This window comes from Salvelinus fontinalis, chromosome 2 (genome assembly GCF_029448725.1).
Source record: "Salvelinus fontinalis isolate EN_2023a chromosome 2, ASM2944872v1, whole genome shotgun sequence".
Classification (NCBI taxonomy): domain Eukaryota; kingdom Metazoa; phylum Chordata; class Actinopteri; order Salmoniformes; family Salmonidae; genus Salvelinus; species Salvelinus fontinalis.
In genome coordinates this window covers 10087664-10107460 of record NC_074666.1, presented here as the reverse complement: position 1 = coordinate 10107460, position 19797 = coordinate 10087664, and the positions used below count along the sequence as shown (strand labels likewise).

Genomic DNA, 19797 nt, shown 5'->3' with positions numbered 1-19797 from the left:
CAAAAATATAAACGCAACATGTAAAGTGTTTCATGAGCTGAAATAAAAGATCCTTGAAATGTTCCATACGAACAAAAAGCTTATTTCTCAAAAATGTTGCGCACAAATTTGTTTACATCCCTGTTGAGCATTTCTCCTTTGCCATGATAATCCATCCAGGAGGCAGGTGTGGCATATCAAGAACCTGATTAACAGCTTGATCATTACACAGGTGCAACTTGTGCTGGGGACAATAAAAGGCCACTCTAAAATGTGCAGTTTTGTCACACAACACAATGTCACAGATGTCTCAAGTTTTTAGGGAGTGTGCAATTGGCATGCTGACTTGAGGAATGTCCACCAAAGCTGTTGCCAGAGAATATAATGTTAATTTGTCTACCATAAGATGCCTCCAACGTTGTTTTTGAGAATTTGGCAGACCATCCGCAGACCACGTTTAACCACGCCAGCCCAGGACCTCCACATCCGGCTTCTTCACCTACTGGATGGTCTGAGACGAGCCACCCGGACAGCTGATGAAACTGAGGGTTTGCACAGCCGAAGAATTTCTACACAAACTGTCAGAAACCGTCTCAGGGAAGCTCATCTGCATGCTTGTGGTCTTCACCAGGGTCTTGACCTGACTGCAGTTTGGCGTTGTAACCAACTTCAGTGGGCAAATGACGTCCACTGGCACGCTGGACAAATGTGCTCTTCATGGATGAATCGCGGTCTCAACTGTACTGGCAAATGGCAGATGACAGACAACGTGTATGGTGTCGTGTGGGCGAGTGGTTTACTGATGTCAACGTTGTGAACAGAGTGCCCCATGGTGGCGGTGGGGTTATGGTATGGGAATACATTAGCTACTGACAACGAAGACAATTGCATTTTATTGATTGCAATTTCAATGCACAGAGATACCATGGGAATGTAAAAGGGATGGTGCTTCAATGGTGTGGTAACACACTGTGAAGAAACAGCACCGCTCGTGTTAGCCAAACAAACAGAATGGGGGTTTAGCCCAAAGGTTGCTAGCTAAAACACCTGTGGTGCAGTTAGCCCACTAGCCAGCTAAGACAATCAAAAGTTCAGCTAGCTAACTCCGAACGGTGGGAACTGACAGAGAGCTAGAGAGTGGGATGCTATAACAGTGGAGCTCAAATAAAATTGTGTCAAATGCTGGTATATGGCCAACAGGTTACTTAAGGGGCCTTCCCAACAATGCAGAGAGAAACAATTAGAAATAATATAACGAGGAATAAATACCGAATGAGCAGCGATAACTTGGCTATATAAACTGGGTACCAGTACCAAGTCGATGTGTAGGGGTACGAGGTAACAACGCTAATTGTGTTTAGGCCAGGCAACAGGTGTTCTGTAGCTACCCAACGACAAAAAGCACTGCTAACAAGCTATACCAACTTGTGACTCATCACAAGACTTAATCTTGTTAAAAATCAATGACAGCATTAATGACAATATTCCCGTACAAGTTGTTGTAAAATACTTTATATGGCAGTAATCCGTATCTGAAATATAGCAATTCAACCAGTAGAACTCTGTGTTTTATGTACACTTCAATATGTTTTCCCCCCTCACTTTTTCTCCTGGTGCATTTCTCAGCCTGTGTTGTTGTATGTGTGTAGTTTTTGTATGATCAATTCTATGAAAAGTTTTAAATAAGGGTCATCATAATAATTGATTTGTTGAAACGTCTCAGGATATAAAAGCTGGTGTTCTAACCATCATTTGCCCATTAGTGATGCGGATGGATCCTTCCACTCGTCTCTCTGTACACTCCTTCTTTTCCGCTCTTTTTTAATCCCACCATGCCCTAGCCTTTTATACCTCCTCACTTCGTTATCCTTCATTTTATCCTTACCCTTTATTTTCATCTTCTACACTTTCACTTCTATAATTGCCCCTACCAGGTAGGCCTGTTCAAAGCTTAGTACGTTTTAGAACATTTTACAGTACCTCCCTCCCTGCAATAAAAACTGATCTCAGGTGCTGAAGAGGCATTTATTTAGGTGCAACTACAACACAAGCATGTTCGTTCCACTCTTCACTCTGTACAGTTCCATCACCAGGATCAGCACAGACTCCATTCATCTACACTACGCTTCTTCCAGGTCCTTTAACTACTTTTATACCTCTTTTATACCTCTGTTACCTCTATTTATATTTTATTCCTCTTTAATATCTCTTTTAAACTCTCTTGTTTACTGCTTCTTCTCACACTTGTTTTGAGCTTCCATTTTCTTTCTCTCTCTCCATCCACATCAGGGCCGCACACTTCACACACTACTATTCAGACCCTCACAGTCTATAGAGGAAGCATGTAAAGTACTGTATCCATCTCCGTCCTTCACAATCTTAAGAAGGAGTGGCCTTATTCATTGTGTCCTTCCCTATCCCACCCTCCCTCCAAAGTTTAAAGTTCACAAGAACCAGAAGCACTTCTTCCTGCTTTTCTTGCCACTGTGAGGGGGGCGTGCCGGTGTCACCGGCATGGGTGTTTCCTGGCGGTGTGGCGTGGTGGGCTGAGGGGTCACAGCGGGCAGGGGGGAGCCCTCTGAAGGGTCCTCTACCCTCCACGTGCGGGTCACTGCCCCCTCCTGCAGTCGGAAGTCATGCTCCACACTGCAAAGGAGGGAGAGAAGGAAGGTTTATGTCACAAATACCCATCTCACATGATCATGTCAACCTGAAAACTGTACCATGCTGGCTTGGATATTTTCTTTTCACATTGGGTGCATTCATAAATTCACTCTGACAATCTACTGTGATATAAGTGCACTCTGGTTTGATAGTCTCAGAGCGCAGAATAATTGATGCATTTACGAACAATCTACAACCGGTTGTTAAGACAGGTTTCAGTAAACATAAAAAAACACAATTCAATTGTTGCCATTAACACAGTTACAATCACTAACCCTTATACAGTATACTCTTAGAATAAAAGGGTTCTTAGGCTGTCCCCATAGGAGAATCCTTTTTCGTTCCAGGTAGAACATTTTTGGTTTCATGTAAAACCCTCTGTGGAATGGGTTATGTATGGAACAAAAGGTTTATAGCTGGTACCAAAAAGGGTTCTTCAAATGGTTTTCCTATGGGGACAGCCGAATAACCCTTTAAGGTTCTAGATAGCACCTTTTTTCCAAGAGTATAGCCCTATAACCAGGTCTGCTAGGGCAAGTAAAATGGCCCGAGTGAAGTGTTTTCTCATTTATGTCTGAAAGTAGCTAACAAGCTAGCCAACTTCAGCCAGTTAACTTGGGTGCTTGACTGCCGTTGTGAGGTCAGAACGCTCGGATCAACCCTACTCTTCAGCCCAAGCAGCCAGAGCGTCCAGTGTGCGCTCCGACCACTCTGATAGTGAATGGCTCTGAATTTACAAACTGAAAATCTGACAACACTCTGAATTTATGAATATCCCAGAGTGCACTCTGACACTGGAGGCAATTTATGAACGCACCCATTGTCCTTTCCTGCACTCTTAGATAAAAGGTGCTATCTAGAACCTAAAATGGTTCTTCGGCTGTCCACAGAGGAGAACTTATTGAAAAACCCTTTTGGTTCCCGGTAGACCCCTTTTGGGTTATATGTAGAACCCTTTCCACAGGGTTCTACGTGCAACCAAAAAGGGTTTTATCTGGAACCAAAAAGTGTTATCCTATGGGGACAGCTGAAGAACCCTTTTGGAACCCTTTTTTCTACGTGTGCTTGGTTCCAGCAACTATGTTGGATAAGTAAGCAGTTCAGCAGAGTACAGCTTGGCTCGGCTTGGTTCAGCTTGACTCTGTAGTGTGAATAAACCAAAAGAGGGGTAGAAAAAGGAAGGGAAGAAATAAGTAAAAGAAAAGGCAGCTAAGATACTGTGTCAGAAGAGAAGGACCCAGTATGTAGGAGTAGCGTCAGGTTTAAACTCTGATGCACCCCCTCCACAGTCTTTATGATATTCGGGTGAGGCATTAATAAATAAACACATCGTAGATAAAGAAAAGCCTATATGGACAATATTTACTGGCTGAACTACTTTTGTCAGCAGTTGCACGTTCAGTATACGAAATTGTGCTTCCCACTGCAAACAGATTTCTTCTCTCTTTTTTGACTTTGCTGCCTGCTATTCTTGCTGATTACGCAGTGAGTGTCCTAGTTTGCTAGGTAGAGTTTCTCATCACAGCACAGATGCTTAGATGAAGCGAGGAGTCCCTCTTTCAGTGGGAGGAGAGAGAGATGCTGAGGGAGAGACTTGACGCAACAGCAGGACCCTGAGCTTCAGAAGAGCAACAACTGCAGAACAATGATATGTAACGGGAGCTTCATATTCCTCTCGAGTCATACTAGCTGTCAGAATTTGCCAAACACACATTTAGGAATTCAGGCACTCAGACAGATGCAAGCAGGTAGAGTAGTGGACAAACAGCAGGCAGAAACACTAAAATGGGAACAATACAGACAGGGTATGTCAAAGAGGATCCATCCCCACTATACACTACAGACAGTAGCCTAGAAGGTGGTGAAAAGCCACTTCAAAACTTAACCTCTTTTCATTCTAGAATGTAAAGAGCCTATTCATGGCAGCTTGGAACATAGAGCGCGTAGAGGTCTGCTGTGTGGCGGACTGCTAAAGCTTCAAGCAAAAACACAGACCAACTACAGCAAAGCATAAATAGTGGAGAGGCAGCTCCCTCTGCCCCATCCTAACACACACACACACACACACACACACACACACACACACACTCACACACACACACACACACACACACACACACACACACACACACACACACACACACACACACACACACACACACACACACACACACACACACACACACACACACACACACACACACACACACACACACACAATCTCAACATCACTCCCCCGGGGAGATGTCCTGTGTTCGCGCTGTGTTCCTCTGTGCAAATGAATAGCCCCAGTCAGTGGGCCCAGCGTGATCAAGGCTCTAGGGCACTGGAGGGAGCTGTCCTCCCTCAACCTTAATTATATCGGCTAGCTTCGAGCAACGAGGAGCCTACGTAGTGACTACACTACAGTGCTGTGGCAGGAAGCTAAGCACCAAACACAACACACACACGCGCACGTGCACACACACACACAGAAACAGATTCCGATAGTGAGATCTGAGAGAAAGTGATAGGTATGGGATTCTTTACATGGGATCTTATTGCTGATATGCATCTACACAGTGTGCGGTGTGTATGCATTTAATCTGATCTTTAATTAGATCTTTTTGAAAATATTTGAAGACATGGTTATGTGAAGAAGTTTGAGAAAATACTGTAAGATGTTATCATATACTGTAAGGCAATATTTTACAGTTTTCTGAGTTTTTCTTGAATCTATTGTAGGGGGGTTGAGTTGAACACAGCTACAGCCTATAGGGACTAGGGAGAGGAGGATCAAAGAGATTCCAAAGTCAACAATAAAATAAATGGGAATGTTCCTCTCAATGCTGAAAAGGTTTTAGCAGCAAGCCATCCCATTCTACTGAGAGGCCTGACCTTGCTCTGCAAACTTTTATATCTTCTGAGACTTGTACTTTTTAAACAGTTTTTTTGGTTTGTTTCCACAGCTGGGTACCGGTAGTATGCTGAAACAGTAGCGACCTTGCTCAAGGGCACCACAACAGCGTATCGCACCAGGGACTTGAATCAGCAACGTTCTGGTCACAACCCCACTAGTCGTCCTAACCCCAAGGTCTTACGGCATATTGTTGCCCTGACAATATTATTAGAGAAAATAAACACAAGAACACAGCCAACTATTGGCTGAAACAATTATATTAAGGGTAGAGTGACACTCACTCACTCAGATGAGTGTCTGATCATCCAGGATGAAACACCATTTTGTCCAAAGGGAATGGGCTCCGGTGGATTGGAGAGTAAAATGTGACCAACCAGCTCAATTCAGTTTTATGTAGCAAAATTTGAAATTGTGTTTTTTACATTGGATAAAAATAGAGACTCAGAGCTAGAAAATGGTATATCATACACTACAGGTAAGGAACAATGGGAAAGTAATTCGGCTTTTAAAATGTATAAACTTGTAATCCCACTTTTGAGAAAAAGGCTCATGAATAATTTGGTACACCTACTGGAGAGCTCTTCTTTGTATACACCCATTCAGCATTGTTCACACCCTATTAGCCCCAACCATCTTGCCTTAGCCCCAACCATCTCTTTAAGGATTCACATGTGTAAACATGTCACGCCCTGGCCTTAGTTATCTTTGTTTTCTGTAATATTTTGGTTAGGTCAGGGTGTGACAGGGGGGATGTTTGTGTATAGTTGTCTCGTCTGGGGTGGTTGTATGGTATAGGGGGTTTTGGTAGAGTGAATGGGTTTATGTTGAGTGTAGGTGTCTAGGTAAGTCTATGGTTGCCTGAATGGTTCTCAATCAGAGACAGCTGTCATTCATTGTCTCTGATTGGGAGCCATATTTTAGGCAGCCATAGACAGTAGGCTTTTGGTGGGTAATTGTCTATGTGTAGTGTTTAGTGTCAGCACTATTTGTTTGAATAGCTTCACGGTCGTCTGTTTGTTGTTTTTGTTCGTTTGTTCGTCTTCATAATAAAAAGAAGATGTCGTTCTATCATGCTGCGCCTTGGTCCACTCTGCCTCATTACGACGATCGTGACAAAACAACCAAAGATTTCAAGACTAAAGGCTGGTTTATATTACGTCTATCAACATGTCTGTATACAGTTGTCATTCATTATAACAGAAAAATAAACTCACAACAAGATCAATATTTGCAAGTTAATGGCGAGATAATTAGAAAAAATAGCTTACGGTTATGAGTGTGATGAATTAAAAGCAAGGCATTCTACTGGATAATTGTTGAACTTTTCTCGTTGACCTAACGTTAAATCCTAATTGGACTTTGGTGCAGGTCATGTTGTTCTTCACATTACCATCTCTGGTAAACACACACTATATCAAATAAAATCTAAGTTTATTTGACACATGCACAGGATACAGAAAGTGAAAAAGGTACAGTGAAATAGTTACTTGCATAGTGGAGTCTTGTTTAGACGTAGAATAATATTACTACACATATCATACATGTAATGCTAGCTAGCTGCTTTAACTTGCAATGAGAACGACTTCTGACAAAATTAGAAACATATAATACAATGTAGCTAGGTGGACTCTCTTACCCGTAAACACAATGAACGCTTCTCCCTTTCTGTCACGGATGGCATGGTTGCCCTTAGTTTGAAGATGTAATCTGGAGACAGGTGTTTTATATAACAGCCTTCGACTCCCTCTGCATTTGCAATCAAACGCCTGAATTTTCTCCATCTTCTTAGCTATCATACTCTGCTTACACCGGGCATTCCACTGATTTCAAAACTCAGTCCTCCAGAAAGTGGAGAGCTATCTTTAAAATAAATCTGAGTTAGAAAGGATTACCTGCACTTACTGAGCAGCTCATTATAGACAGAAGAGTGCTACATGGCTGACCAATCCGAACAGCATGTCCAGCCCATCCATTATTTCAGCCATACATGGCTAGCAGGAGCGTTCCTGTCTTTTTCTGTGGCTAAATCAACTAGGTTCATAATTTAACAATTGTATTTGTATTTAAGATGGCATACAAGTTTGTTATTAAGGCACATGAAAGTTCACATGTTCAAGAAGGCATTTCTGCTCAAAAACGCTTAAAAAAAAAATATATGTTTACTTTCAAATGCCTCTCCTGTGAGGTAGTGACACAGATCACTACATTTATGATTTCATTGTTTACCTGTTTTTTTATGTATTTGAGATTAAATTAGATTGTACAATTACAGAGGCAGTAAAGTTTTATGCTCACCATCTGTGCTTGGTGATATTCCAGGGGGGTATCATGTAGGAGTTGTTTGATTCAGGTGGGAGATTCAGTATGTCTCAACCCATGACTTTTAAAGACTTTCCCCCTTCTTTAAAGACTTTCCCCCTTTTAATGACTTTCCCCCTTCTGATGACCAGGTGGCGAATCGCATCTCTGCATGTCTGGCAGACATATCAGTGTGGATGACGGATCACCACCTCAAGCTGAACCTCGGCAAGACGGAGCTGCTCTTCCTCCCGGGGAAGGACTGCCCGTTCCATGATCTCGCCATCACGGTTGACAACTCCATTGTGTCCTCCTCCCAGAGCGCTAAGAACCTTGGCGTGATCCTGGACAACACCCTGTCGTTCTCAACTAACATCAAGGCGGTGGCCCGTTCCTGTAGGTTCATGCTCTACAACATCCGCAGAGTACGACCCTGCCTCACACAGGAAGCGGCGCAGGTCCTAATCCAGGCACTTGTCATCTCCCGTCTGGATTACTGCAACTCGCTGTTGGCTGGGCTCCCTGCCTGTGCCATCAAACCCCTACAACTCATCCAGAACGCCGCAGCCCGTCTGGTGTTCAACCTTCCCAAGTTCTCTCACGTCACCCCGCTCCTCCGCTCTCTCCACTGGCTTCCAGTTGAAGCTCGCATCCGCTACAAGACCATGGTGCTTGCCTACGGAGCTGTGAGGGGAACGGCACCTCAGTACCTTCAGGCTCTGATCAGGCCCTACACCCAAACAAGGGCACTGCGTTCATCCACCTCTGGCCTGCTCGCCTCCCTACCACTGAGGAAGTACAGTTCCCGCTCAGCCCAGTCAAAACTGTTCGCTGCTCTGGCACCCCAATGGTGGAACAAACTCCCTCACGACGCCAGGACAGCGGAGTCAATCACCACCTTCCGGAGACACCTGAAACCCCACCTCTTCAAGGAATACCTAGGATAGGATAAAGCAATCCTTCTGCCCCCCCCCCCCCCCCTTAAAAGATTTAGATGCACTATTGTAAAGTGGCTGTTCCACTGGATGTCATTAGGTGAATGCACCAATTTGTAAGTCGCTCTGGATAAGAGCGTCTGCTAAATGACTTAAATGTAAATGTAAAAAGAATATTCATATTTAGGAGTAGCTAGCAGTTAAGGAACAGCAGGTGATGGACATTTCAATCAATCAATCAATCAATCAATCAATCAATCAAATGTATTTTATAAAGCCTTTTTTACATCAGCAGGTGTCAGAAAGTGCTTATACACTTGGAGAATTTCTTCCACATTTACCAGCAGAAAACAGCAAGATATCTTTGTAGTTCTCTCCAAGGAACCCGGACTGAACTGATGCTAAAAGAAAATAACATTTTGTTTTAGTGGGAAACTAAACTGAACATTGTGCTAAAGGCTCAGGGGCTTTAACTCTCTCTTTCTCTCCGTCTCTCTCTCTCCGTCTCTCTCTCCCTCATACCTGGACCTGGAAACTTGGATACATTTGCATTCTGTTCCATCAAGTACCTCGTTGGCATTCAGTTCCCAAACTGTGACCATTCTTTGAAAATAGTCTCTATTTTACTTGAGTACACCATCAGGACGGGCAGATTTTGTAATGAGCTATAAAGAATGTGTGTCAAAGAGACCAAACTGCCGTTGTTTAGATGTTTTATTACGTATCCAGAGGGGTGCCATTTTGTAAGCTGTTATCCTATTAGTTTAGACTCTCCAACAGTATGTTATCAAGCGCTGCTGGACAACAGTGGCTGACACAATTTGAACTACTTTCAGGTATGAAACAAACAGACAATCATAATATAAAATATAAAATTCCCAGTTTATGCTTCAAAACCAACTTTATAAGAGATTTTAATAATAGGTTCTATTGGACTCAAAATTACATGACACACAGTAAGACATTGTTGGCAAAATAGACGGATGCAGTTCAATGCATGATTCATATAATTCACCAATACATTTCTTGGTAGTTCTAAAAAAGACTGCTATCGGGTTATAAATCACAGATGGCCTGGTACATTGTTTGCTGCATCCACACATTCGGGATTCACTGTTTCAGTTTCAATTACTCAATGTTTTGAACAAAAACGCACGACTGTAACTAAGGCTGGGAATGCCAATACAAACTAGCAAGGACAATAATCACAAGTCAGTCATAACGTGCCCAATAGGCTAGCGCACATGTGTCAAACAAAAAGTCCGCGGGCCGAATAGAACACACAAGCGAGTATAAATAACAGTTGAATCATCAACTTTATGAAATTACAGTCTGATACGCCAGCATCTGTGAATTCAACTTAAATTGCGCTGCTTTTGTGTGTCCTATAGCTATGTTTTCGTTATTTGGAGTTGTTAAACCCTCAAGCATAGCAGCAAAGACTGGACAAATATTATTGATATTTTCTTTTGTTTTAATATGTTGAAATTATATATACAGCATCCTATGTACATAAGTGGGAATTATTACGGGCCATATTTTTTCAAATAAAGCAATAAAGCAATAGCCTGCAGAGTTCTGTCATACTATCCAGGTCTATGTTTGAGATCCAGAAATAAGTCCCTCACTGTTGCCGCTTGTTATAGACCCCCCCAGCTCCTAGCTGTGCCCTGGACACCATATGTGAATTGATTGCCCCCCATCTTTCATGAGAGTTCGTACTGCTAGGTGACCTAAATTGGGATATGCTTAACACCCCGGCAGTCCTACAATCTAAGCTAGATGCCCTCAATCTCACACAAATTATCAAGGAACCTACCAGGTACAACCCCAAATCCGTAAACATGGGCACCTTCATGGGCCCTCTAAATGGGCCATCTAAATACACCTCTGCTGTTTTCAACCAGGATCTCAGCGATCACTGCCACATTGCCTGCGTCCGTTATGGGTCCACGGTCAAACAACCACCCCTCATCACTGTCAAACGCTCCCGAAAACACTTCTGCGAGCAGGCCTTTCTAATCAACCTGGCCCGGGTATCCTGGAAGGATATTGACCTCATCCCTACAGTAGAGGATGCCTGGTTATTCTTTAAAAGTGCTTTCCTCACCATCTTAAATAGGCATGCCCCGTTAAAAAAAAATGAACTAAGGACAGATATAGCCCTTGGTTCACTCCAGACTTGACTGCCCTTGACCACACAAAAACATCCTGTGGCGTATTGCACTAGCATCGAATAGTCCCCACGATATGCAACTTTTCAGGGAAGTCAGGAACCAATATACATAGTCAGTTAGGAAAGCAAAGGCTAGCTTTTTCAAACAGAAATTTGCATCCTGCAGCACAAATTCCCAAAGGTTTTTGGACACTGTAAAGTCCATGGAGAATAAGAGCACCTCCTCCCAGCTGCCCAGTACACTGAGACTAGGAAACACTGTCACCACCGATAAATCCACGATTATTGAGAATTTCAAAAAGCATTTCTCTACGGCTGGCCATGCTTTCCACCTGGCTACCCCAACCCCGGCCAACAGCTCTGCACCCCCTGCAGCAACTGGCCCAAGCCCCCCCTGCTTCCCCTTCACCCAAATCCAGACAGCTGATGTTCTGAAAGAGCTGCAAAATCTGGATCCCTAAAAATCAGCTGGGCTAGACAATCTGGACCCTCTCTTCCTAAAAGTATCCGCCGCCATTGTTGCATCCCCTATTACTAGTCTGTTCAACCTCTCTTTTGTGTCGTCTGAGATTCCAAAAGATTGCAAAGCGGCCGCGGTCATCCCCCTCTTCATCCTGCACTGTCTTTCTAAAGTCTTCAAAAGCCAAGTGAACAAACAGATCACCGATCATTTCGATCATTTCGGTTCACTAACTACTTCTCAGATAGAGTTCAGTGTGTCAAATTGCAGGGCCTGTTGTCCGGACCTCTGGCAGTCTCTATGGGGGTGCCACAGGGTTCAATTCTCGGGGCGACTCTTTTCTCTGTATATATCAATGATGTCGCTCTTGCTGCGGGTGATTATTTGATCCACCTCTACGCAGACGACACCATTCTGTATAGATCTGGCCTTTCTTTGAACACTGTGCTAACAAACCTCCAGACGAGCTTCAATGCCATACAATACTCCTTCGGTGGCCTCCAACTGCTCTTAAATGCTAGTAAAATGAAATGCATGCTCTTCAACTGATCGCTACCCGCCCGCCCGTCCAGCATCACTACTCTGGACGGTTCTGACTTAGATTATGTGGACAACTACAAATACCTAGGTGTCTGGCTAGACTGTAAATTCTCCTTCCAGACTCACATTAAGCATCTCTAATCCAAAATTAAATCTAGAATCGGCTTCCTATTTTGCAACAAAGCATCCTTCTCTCATGTTGCCAAACATACCTTCGTAAAACTAACTTTCCTACCAATCCATGACTTTGGCGATGTTATTTACAGAATAGCCTCCAACACTCTACTCAGCAAATTGGATGCAGTCTATCATAGTGCCATCCGTTTTGTCACCAAAGCCCCATATACTACCCACCACTGCGACCTGTATGCTCTCGTTGGCTGGTCCTCGCTACATATTCGTCGCCAAACCCACTGGCTCCAGGTCATCTATAAGTCTTTGCTAGGTAAAGCTCCGCCTTATCTCAGCTCACTGGTCACCATAGCAACACCCACCCGCAGGCACGTGCTCCAGCAGGTATATTTCACTGGCCATCCCCAAAGCCTACACACCCTTTGGCCGCCTTTCCTTCCAGTTCTCTGCTGCCAATGACTGGAATGAATTGCAAAAATCACTGAAGCTGGAGACTTATATCTCCCTCACTAACTTTAAGCGTCAGCTGTCAGAGCAGCTTACCGATCGCTGCAGCTGTACACAGCCCATCTGTAAATAGCCCATCCAACCAACCACCTACCTCATCCCCATATTTTTTTTTTCTGTTCTTTTGCACACCAGTATTTCTACTTGCACATCACCATCTGCACATATATCACTCCAGTGTAAATGGCTAAATTGAAATTACTTCGCCACTATTGGCCTATTTATTGCCTTACCTCCTTACTTCATTTGCACACACTGAATACTGATTTTTCTATTGTGTTGTTGACTGTACATTTGTGTATCCCAAGTGTAACTCTGTGTTGTTGTTTTTGTCGCACTGCTTTGCTTTATCTTGGCCAGGTCACAGTTGTAATTGAGAACTTGTTCTCAACTGGCCTACCTGGTTAAATAAAGGTGAAATATATATATTTTTTAAATGGCCCGCTTGAGTCGCCGTTGCAAGTCTGTCCCGCGATTTGTTTTGTTTTTTCAATATGGCCCCTGCGCTGATTGAGTGTGACACCCTCTGGACTAGCGTATCTATTTATGTAGCTAGCTATTTATTTAGTTAGCTGCTGGGAGGATGTTATGTCTTTGGAGGAGTGGGTGAGTGACAGACTTTTTCCCCTCATATCGGTTTTTGGTGGCTACAGCTAGAGATCCAGGTGTAATTTAGTTAGCTAGCAAGAAATGTGAATCACTTTGCTACCTAGCTATGCTGAACTTGAACAACTGTTATCCACAGTTAGCATATCTTTTAGTTGTCAATAAATATATTAGACATCAATCAAATGGGCGTGCAGGCAACTTCACATTCAGTTGTCAAAACGTGGGTTGGGACAAGCATCCATTGAAACGCAAGATGCAGAAGGATGAGCAGGCTACTTTTCCCCATCATTTATCAGTGCAATTTTGACCGCCATCTAGCTGAAGAAGTTTGACAGAGTTAATCTAATGTTCAAATCAAACTTTATTTGCCCCATGGACCGAATACAACAAGTGTAGACTTTACCGTGAAATGCTTACTTACAAGCCCTTAACCAACAGTGCAGTTCAAGAAGAAGAAAATATTTACCAAGTAGGCTAAAATATAAAGTTATAACAAACAGTAACACAATAACAATAACGAGGCTATACAGTGGGCACCGGTACGAAGTCAGTGTGCAGAGGTACAGGCTAGTTGAGGTAATCTCTACATGTAGGTAGGGGCGAAGTGACTATGCATAGGTAACAAACAAACAGCGAGTAGCGAGTAGCAGCAGTGTACGGGGGGGGGGGGGGGTCAATTTTATGGGCTTTCCTCTGACACCGCCTATTATATACAGTGGGGAGAACAAGTATTTGATACACTGCCGATTTTGCAGGTTTTCCTACTTACAAAGCATGTAGAGGTCTGTAATGTTTTATCATAGGTACACTTCAGCTGTGAGAGATGGAATCTAAAAAAAAAATCCAGAAAATCACATTGTATGATTTTTAAGTAATTAATTTGCATTTTATTGCATGACATAAGTATTTGATACATCAGAAAAGCAGAACTTAATATTTGGTACAGAAATCTTTGTTTGCAATTACAGAGATCATACGTTTCCTGTAGTTCTTGACCAGGTTTGCACACACTGCAGCAGGGATTTTGGCCCACTCCTCCATACAGACCTTCTCCAGATCCTTCAGGTTTCGGGGCTGTCGCTGGGCAATACGGACTTTCAGCTCCCTCCAAAGATTTTCTATAGGGTTCAGGTCTGGAGACTGGCCAGGCCACTCCAGGACCTTGAGATGCTTCTTACGGAGCCACTCCTTAGTTGCCCTGGCTGTGTGTTTTTCGGGTCGTTGTCATGCTGGAAGACCCAGCCACGACCCATCTTCAATGCTCTTACTGAGGGAAGGAGGTTGTTGGCCAAGATCTCGCGATACATGGCCCCATCCATCCTTCCCTCAATACGGTGCAGTCGTCCTGTCCCCTTTGCAGAAAAGCATCCCCAAAGACTGTGGGGTTGTACTCAACAACCTATGGCGGTTTTGGAGCAGTGGCTTCTTCCTTGCTGAGCGGCTTTTCAGGTTATGTCATTATAGGACTCGTTTTACTGTGGATATAGATACTTTTGTACCGGTTTTCCTCCAGCATCGTCACAAGTTCCTTTGCTGTTGTTCTGGGATTGATTTGCACTTTTCGCACCAAAGTACGTTCATCTCTAGGATACAGATCGCATCTCCTTCCTGAGCGGTATGACGTCTGCATCGTCCCATGGTGTTTATACTTAAGGACTATTGTTTGTATAGATGAACGTGGTACCTTCAGGCATTTGGAAATTGCTCCCAAGGATGAACCAGATGTGTGGAGGTCTACAATAAAAAAAATTCTACAGTCTTTTTTTCAGATTTTTTTTGATTTTCCTATGATGTCAAGCAAAGAGGCAGTGAATTTAAAGGTAGGCCTATCAGAATCTTCTAAAGCCATGACATCATTTTCTGGAATTTTCCAAGCTGTTTAAAGGCACAGTCAACTTAGTGTATGTAAACTTCTGACCCACTGGAATTGTGATACAGTGTGAAATAAGTGAAATAATCTGTCTGAAACAATTGTTGGAAAAATTGTTGGAAAAATTACTTGTGTCATGCACAAAGTAGATGTCGTAACCGACTTGCCAAAACTATAGTTTGTTAACAAGAAATTTGTGGAGTCGTTGAAGAACGAGTTTTAATGACTCCAACATAAGTGTATGTAAACTTCTGACTTCAACTGTATGTACAGTCACTGTGGGGACAATGTCATCGATACACTTATTGATGAAGCCGTTGACTGAGGTGGTGTATTCCTTCATGCAATTAGATGAATCCCAGAACATATTCCAGTCTGTGTTTGCAAAACAGTCCTGTAGTGTAGCATCCGCGTCATCTGACCACTTCCGTATTGAGCGAGTCACTGGTACTTCCTGCTTCAGTTTTTGCTTGTAAGCAAGAATCAGGAGAATAGAATTGTGGTCAGATTTGCCAAATGGAGGGCGGGGAGAGCTTTGTATGCATCTCTGTGTGTGGAGTAAATGTGGTGTAGGATTTTTATTCCCCTGGTAGCACATGTGACATGCTGGTAAAAATGTGGGAAAACTGATTTAATTTTGCCTGCAGTCCCCGGCCACTAGGAGCGCCACTTCTGGGTGAGCATTTTCTTCTTTGCTTATGGCCTTATAGAGTTGGTTAAGAGCGGTCTTAGTGCCAGCTTCGCTTTGTAAATAGACGGTTACAAATAATACAGATGAGAACTCTTTTGGTAGATAGTGTGGTCGACAGCTTATCATAAGGTACTCTACCTCAGGCGAGCAATACCTCGAGACTTCTTTAATATTAGACATCGCGCACCAGTTGTTATTGACAAAAAGACACACACCCCCACCCCTCGTCTTACCAGAGGTAGCGTCTCTGTTCTGCTGGTGCATGAAAAATCCCACCAGCTCTATATTGTCCGCTTCTTCGTTCAGCCATGTCTCGGTGAAACATAAGATGTTACAGTTTTTAATGTCCCGTTTGGTAGGATAATCTTCATAGTAGGTCATCACTTTTTATTTTCTAACGATTGCACGTTAGCAAGGAGAATGGAAGGCATTGGGTGTTTACTCGCTCGCCTCTGGCTTCTCAGCAGGATCCCCGATCTGCGTCCCCTTTTCCGGCGTCTTTTCTCCACGCAAAAGGCATGGTTCTGGTTCTATTCCAGTGAAAGCAGTATATCCTTCTCGTTGGACTCGTTAAAGGAAAACGTTTCTTTCAGTCCGCGCTGAGTAATCTCTTTTCTGATGTCCAGAAGTTTTCGGTCATAAGAGACGGTAGCAGGAACATTATGTACACAATAAGTTAAAAAATAAGTTAAACAAAATGCAAAAAAAATAACAAAAGTGCACAATTGGTTGGGAGAATGTAAAACCTCAGCCATGTTCTTTGGCACCATCTTCCCTCATTAGATTTAAGCTCATCTCGCTCTGGCTAGCATTAGTTGATCTTGTTATTGTTGATGTGCATAGGAAAATGAGGGAGAGAGAGCCTAACTTTTCATGGTTGTTTAATCGATAGGACTGTGAAGTTCTCAAATGTAAAAGAACTCCCGTGGTATTTGCATATTTACAGAAATCCATTCAGGTGTATTTTGTGGCTTTTGGCAAATGCGTTTTAATGATCTAAAGTCGCACTGTTACTACTGCCTGTAAACACACAGTCCAGTTCAAAGTGAATGGCAGGCACGTGGCAAATGGCTTATATGCTTACAGGCCTACGGTAGCTCTGATTGGTTATGGCGCACCGGTCTGCGTGGACTCCGGTCCTGGACAAGACAGATGTTTTTATTCAATTTTATTTACTGCAGTGTCTATTAATTGTCCAAACACACGGTTACTTTCCCACTCTATATTGCTATAGAATTTTCACAAATGCCTTACTATACGTCATTCCCAAACATTCTATGGATTTATGAAAACGTGAAAATGACCATATCTAAGTGCTTGCTTGTCAGAAAATGTAAAGAAACATTTTCCGATTTTTCCTGGGGGTGTACATGAACAGATTTGAATAAGATTTCCTGTTGCTAAAACACTGTCAGTTCCACTTTAAACATAACCTTTCAAACTGACATTTAGTAGTAGAACTAAGCGAGAGGGGGTGCACTTTCAGTATATAGCTTTAATCCAGCTGCATCATAGGATCCTATTATACTAAAGTGCACACGCACAGAGAGATAGATGCAAAAAATGCCTGTGTGTATGCTTGTATGTGTGCGTGCTCTTTAAAACAGGTAGTTTGGCTACTCAGTGATGGTGGATTAAAAAGCGAGTTGAGGTGATGGATGGCTGGATACTGCCTTTGTTTGTCCTGAGACTAACTGCTGTGCTGCTGAGCTATTGACTGATAGCTGCTGGAACGAAAGGGGCTGATGGATGGATGGCTGGAAGAAAGAAAGGAGGAATGGGTGGATGGATACAGATGATATTTCAGGAGGAGAGGTGTGACAGTCACCTTACTGGAGGAATGGAGGGGTGGGGAAGAGAGAGAGAGAGAGGTAAATATCACTTAGCATCTCTCCAACTGTCTCTCCCATTCACTCACACATGAACACACTCATAGCGACCACGTTGAGCTTACTCTTTTTGTTTGTTTTTTAGCCTTTTTACATTTTCGGACTGTGAAGGTTAAGATGATCCCAAGGGGAGAGGCAAAAATATGGTTGAGGAGTGGAGCGAGAGAGTGGTGGAAGGGGAGGGTAGGGGAGGGGTGTGCAGAGAGGCAGGAAATAGGGAACAGGCTGAGAGGAATGGGCAGGAACACACTTAATGCTCCACAAAACTTGACATCCTCGGGCGACTGATGGAGGACGGCGGTCACCGACAGCAGAGGCCAGGCATATCAACCTGACCACAACGTTTTTTTAATGGTGTTCTGTGGAAGGGATGGAAGAAGAATGAATGCTGAGAACTACTGGTGCAGTCCATTAGGTGAGAACTACTGGTGCAGTCCATTAGGTGAGAACTACTGGTGCAGTCCATTAGGTGAGAACTACTGGCGTAGTCCATTAGGTGAGAACTACTGGTGCAGTCCATTAGGTGAGAACTACTGGTGCAGTCCATTAGGTGAGAACTACTGGTGCAGTCCATTAGGTGAGAACTACTGGTGCAGTCCATTAGGTGAGAACTACTGGTGCAGTCCATTAGGTGAGAACTACTGGTGCAGTCCATTAGGTGAGAACTACTGGTGTAGTCCATTAGGTGAGAACTACTGGTGCAGTCCATTAGGTGAGAACTACTGGTGCAGTCCATTAGGTGAGAACTACTGGTGTAGTCCATTAGGTGAGAACTACTGGTGTAGTCCATTAGGTGAGAACTACTGGTGCAGTCCATTAGGTGAGAACTACTGGTGCAGTCCATTAGGTGAGAACTACTGGTGCAGTCCATTAGGTGAGAACTACTGGTGCAGTCCATTAGGTGAGAACTACTGGTGCAGTCCATTAGGTGAGAACTACTGGTGCAGTCCATTAGGTGAGAACTACTGGTGCAGTCCATTAGGTGAGAACTACTGGTGCAGTCCATTAGGTGAGAACTACTGGTGCAGTCCATTAGGTGAGAACTACTGGTGCAGTCCATTAGGTGAGAACTACTGGTGTAGTCCATTAGGTGAGAACTACTGGTGCAGTCCATTAGGTGAGAACTACTGGTGCAGTCCATTAGGTGAGAACTACTGGTGCAGTCCATTAGGTGAGAACTACTGGTGCAGTCCATTAGGTGAGAACTACTGGTGCAGTCCATTAGGTGAGAACTACTGGTGCAGTCCATTAGGTGAGAACTACTGGTGCAGTCCATTAGGTGAGAACTACTGGTGCAGTCCATTAGGTGAGAACTACTGGTGCAGTCCGTTAGGTGAGAACTACTGGTGTAGTCCATTAGGTGAGAACTACTGGTGCAGTCCATTAGGTGAGAACTACTGGTGCAGTCCATTAGGTGAGAACTACTGGTGCAGTCCATTAGGTGAGAACTACTGGTGCAGTCCATTAGGTGAGAACTACTGGTGCAGTCCATTAGGTGAGAATTACTGGTGCAGTCCATTAGGTGAGAACTACTGGTGCAGTCCATTAGGTGAGAACTACTGGTGCAGTCCATTAGGTGAGAATTACTGGTGCAGTCCATTAGGTGCAATATGGATTTGTAAAAGGAGCAGTGCAGTGATATGAAATTACACTTTTATAATTAACCTAAAGCAATCAGACCTATTCTTACTTCAGAGGGGTTGGGTTAAATGAGGAAGACACATTTCAGTTGAATGCTTTCAGTTGGTCAACTGACGAGGTATCCCTTTCCCTTTCCTTTTTTATATTTAGGCTCTCCCAGACTTCCACCACCATAAAAATACTTTTAGTCAGCTGAAGCAAACAAACAATTTTTGTCTGTAACTTTTTCGGTTATTAAATTATTCACCAAAATACTTTGTAACATTTACAGACGTTTCTGTAAATTAAAATATATGATATTGAGTCTATCTGTTAGTTTAACATTATTGGACAAATAGAACCATCTCACTGGTTGATTCAACATTGTTTCCACGTCATTTCAACCCAAAACATCTATTTGATGAAGTTCACTCAACATGGAAAACTGATTGGATTTGCAAAAAAGGAATCAACCAATGGGCATTTTGTGTTTTTTTTTTACCTAAATCCAATGACATGGTGACATTT

The 19797-nt window shown here is 43.2% G+C and overlaps 1 protein-coding gene across 5 annotated transcripts in view; it reads right to left on the bottom strand.

Moving 5' to 3' along the window:
- The window catches only part of LOC129811569 (mucin-2-like), a 93972-nt gene that overhangs the window by 20636 nt on the left and 53539 nt on the right, over positions 1-19797 (bottom strand). For 3 of the 5 annotated variants that reach the window (XM_055862983.1, XM_055862992.1, XM_055863002.1), the window contains exon 4: positions 854-2625. The exons of 1 other annotated variant lie outside the window; for it this stretch is intronic. In XM_055862983.1, coding sequence (XP_055718958.1) covers positions 2424-2625 — 202 coding nt within the window. In that variant the 3' untranslated portion in view covers positions 854-2423. Of the gene's footprint in view, positions 1-853; positions 2626-19797 lie in introns of those variants that run through there. One more of the 5 variants, XM_055863018.1, reaches the window with a different exon arrangement.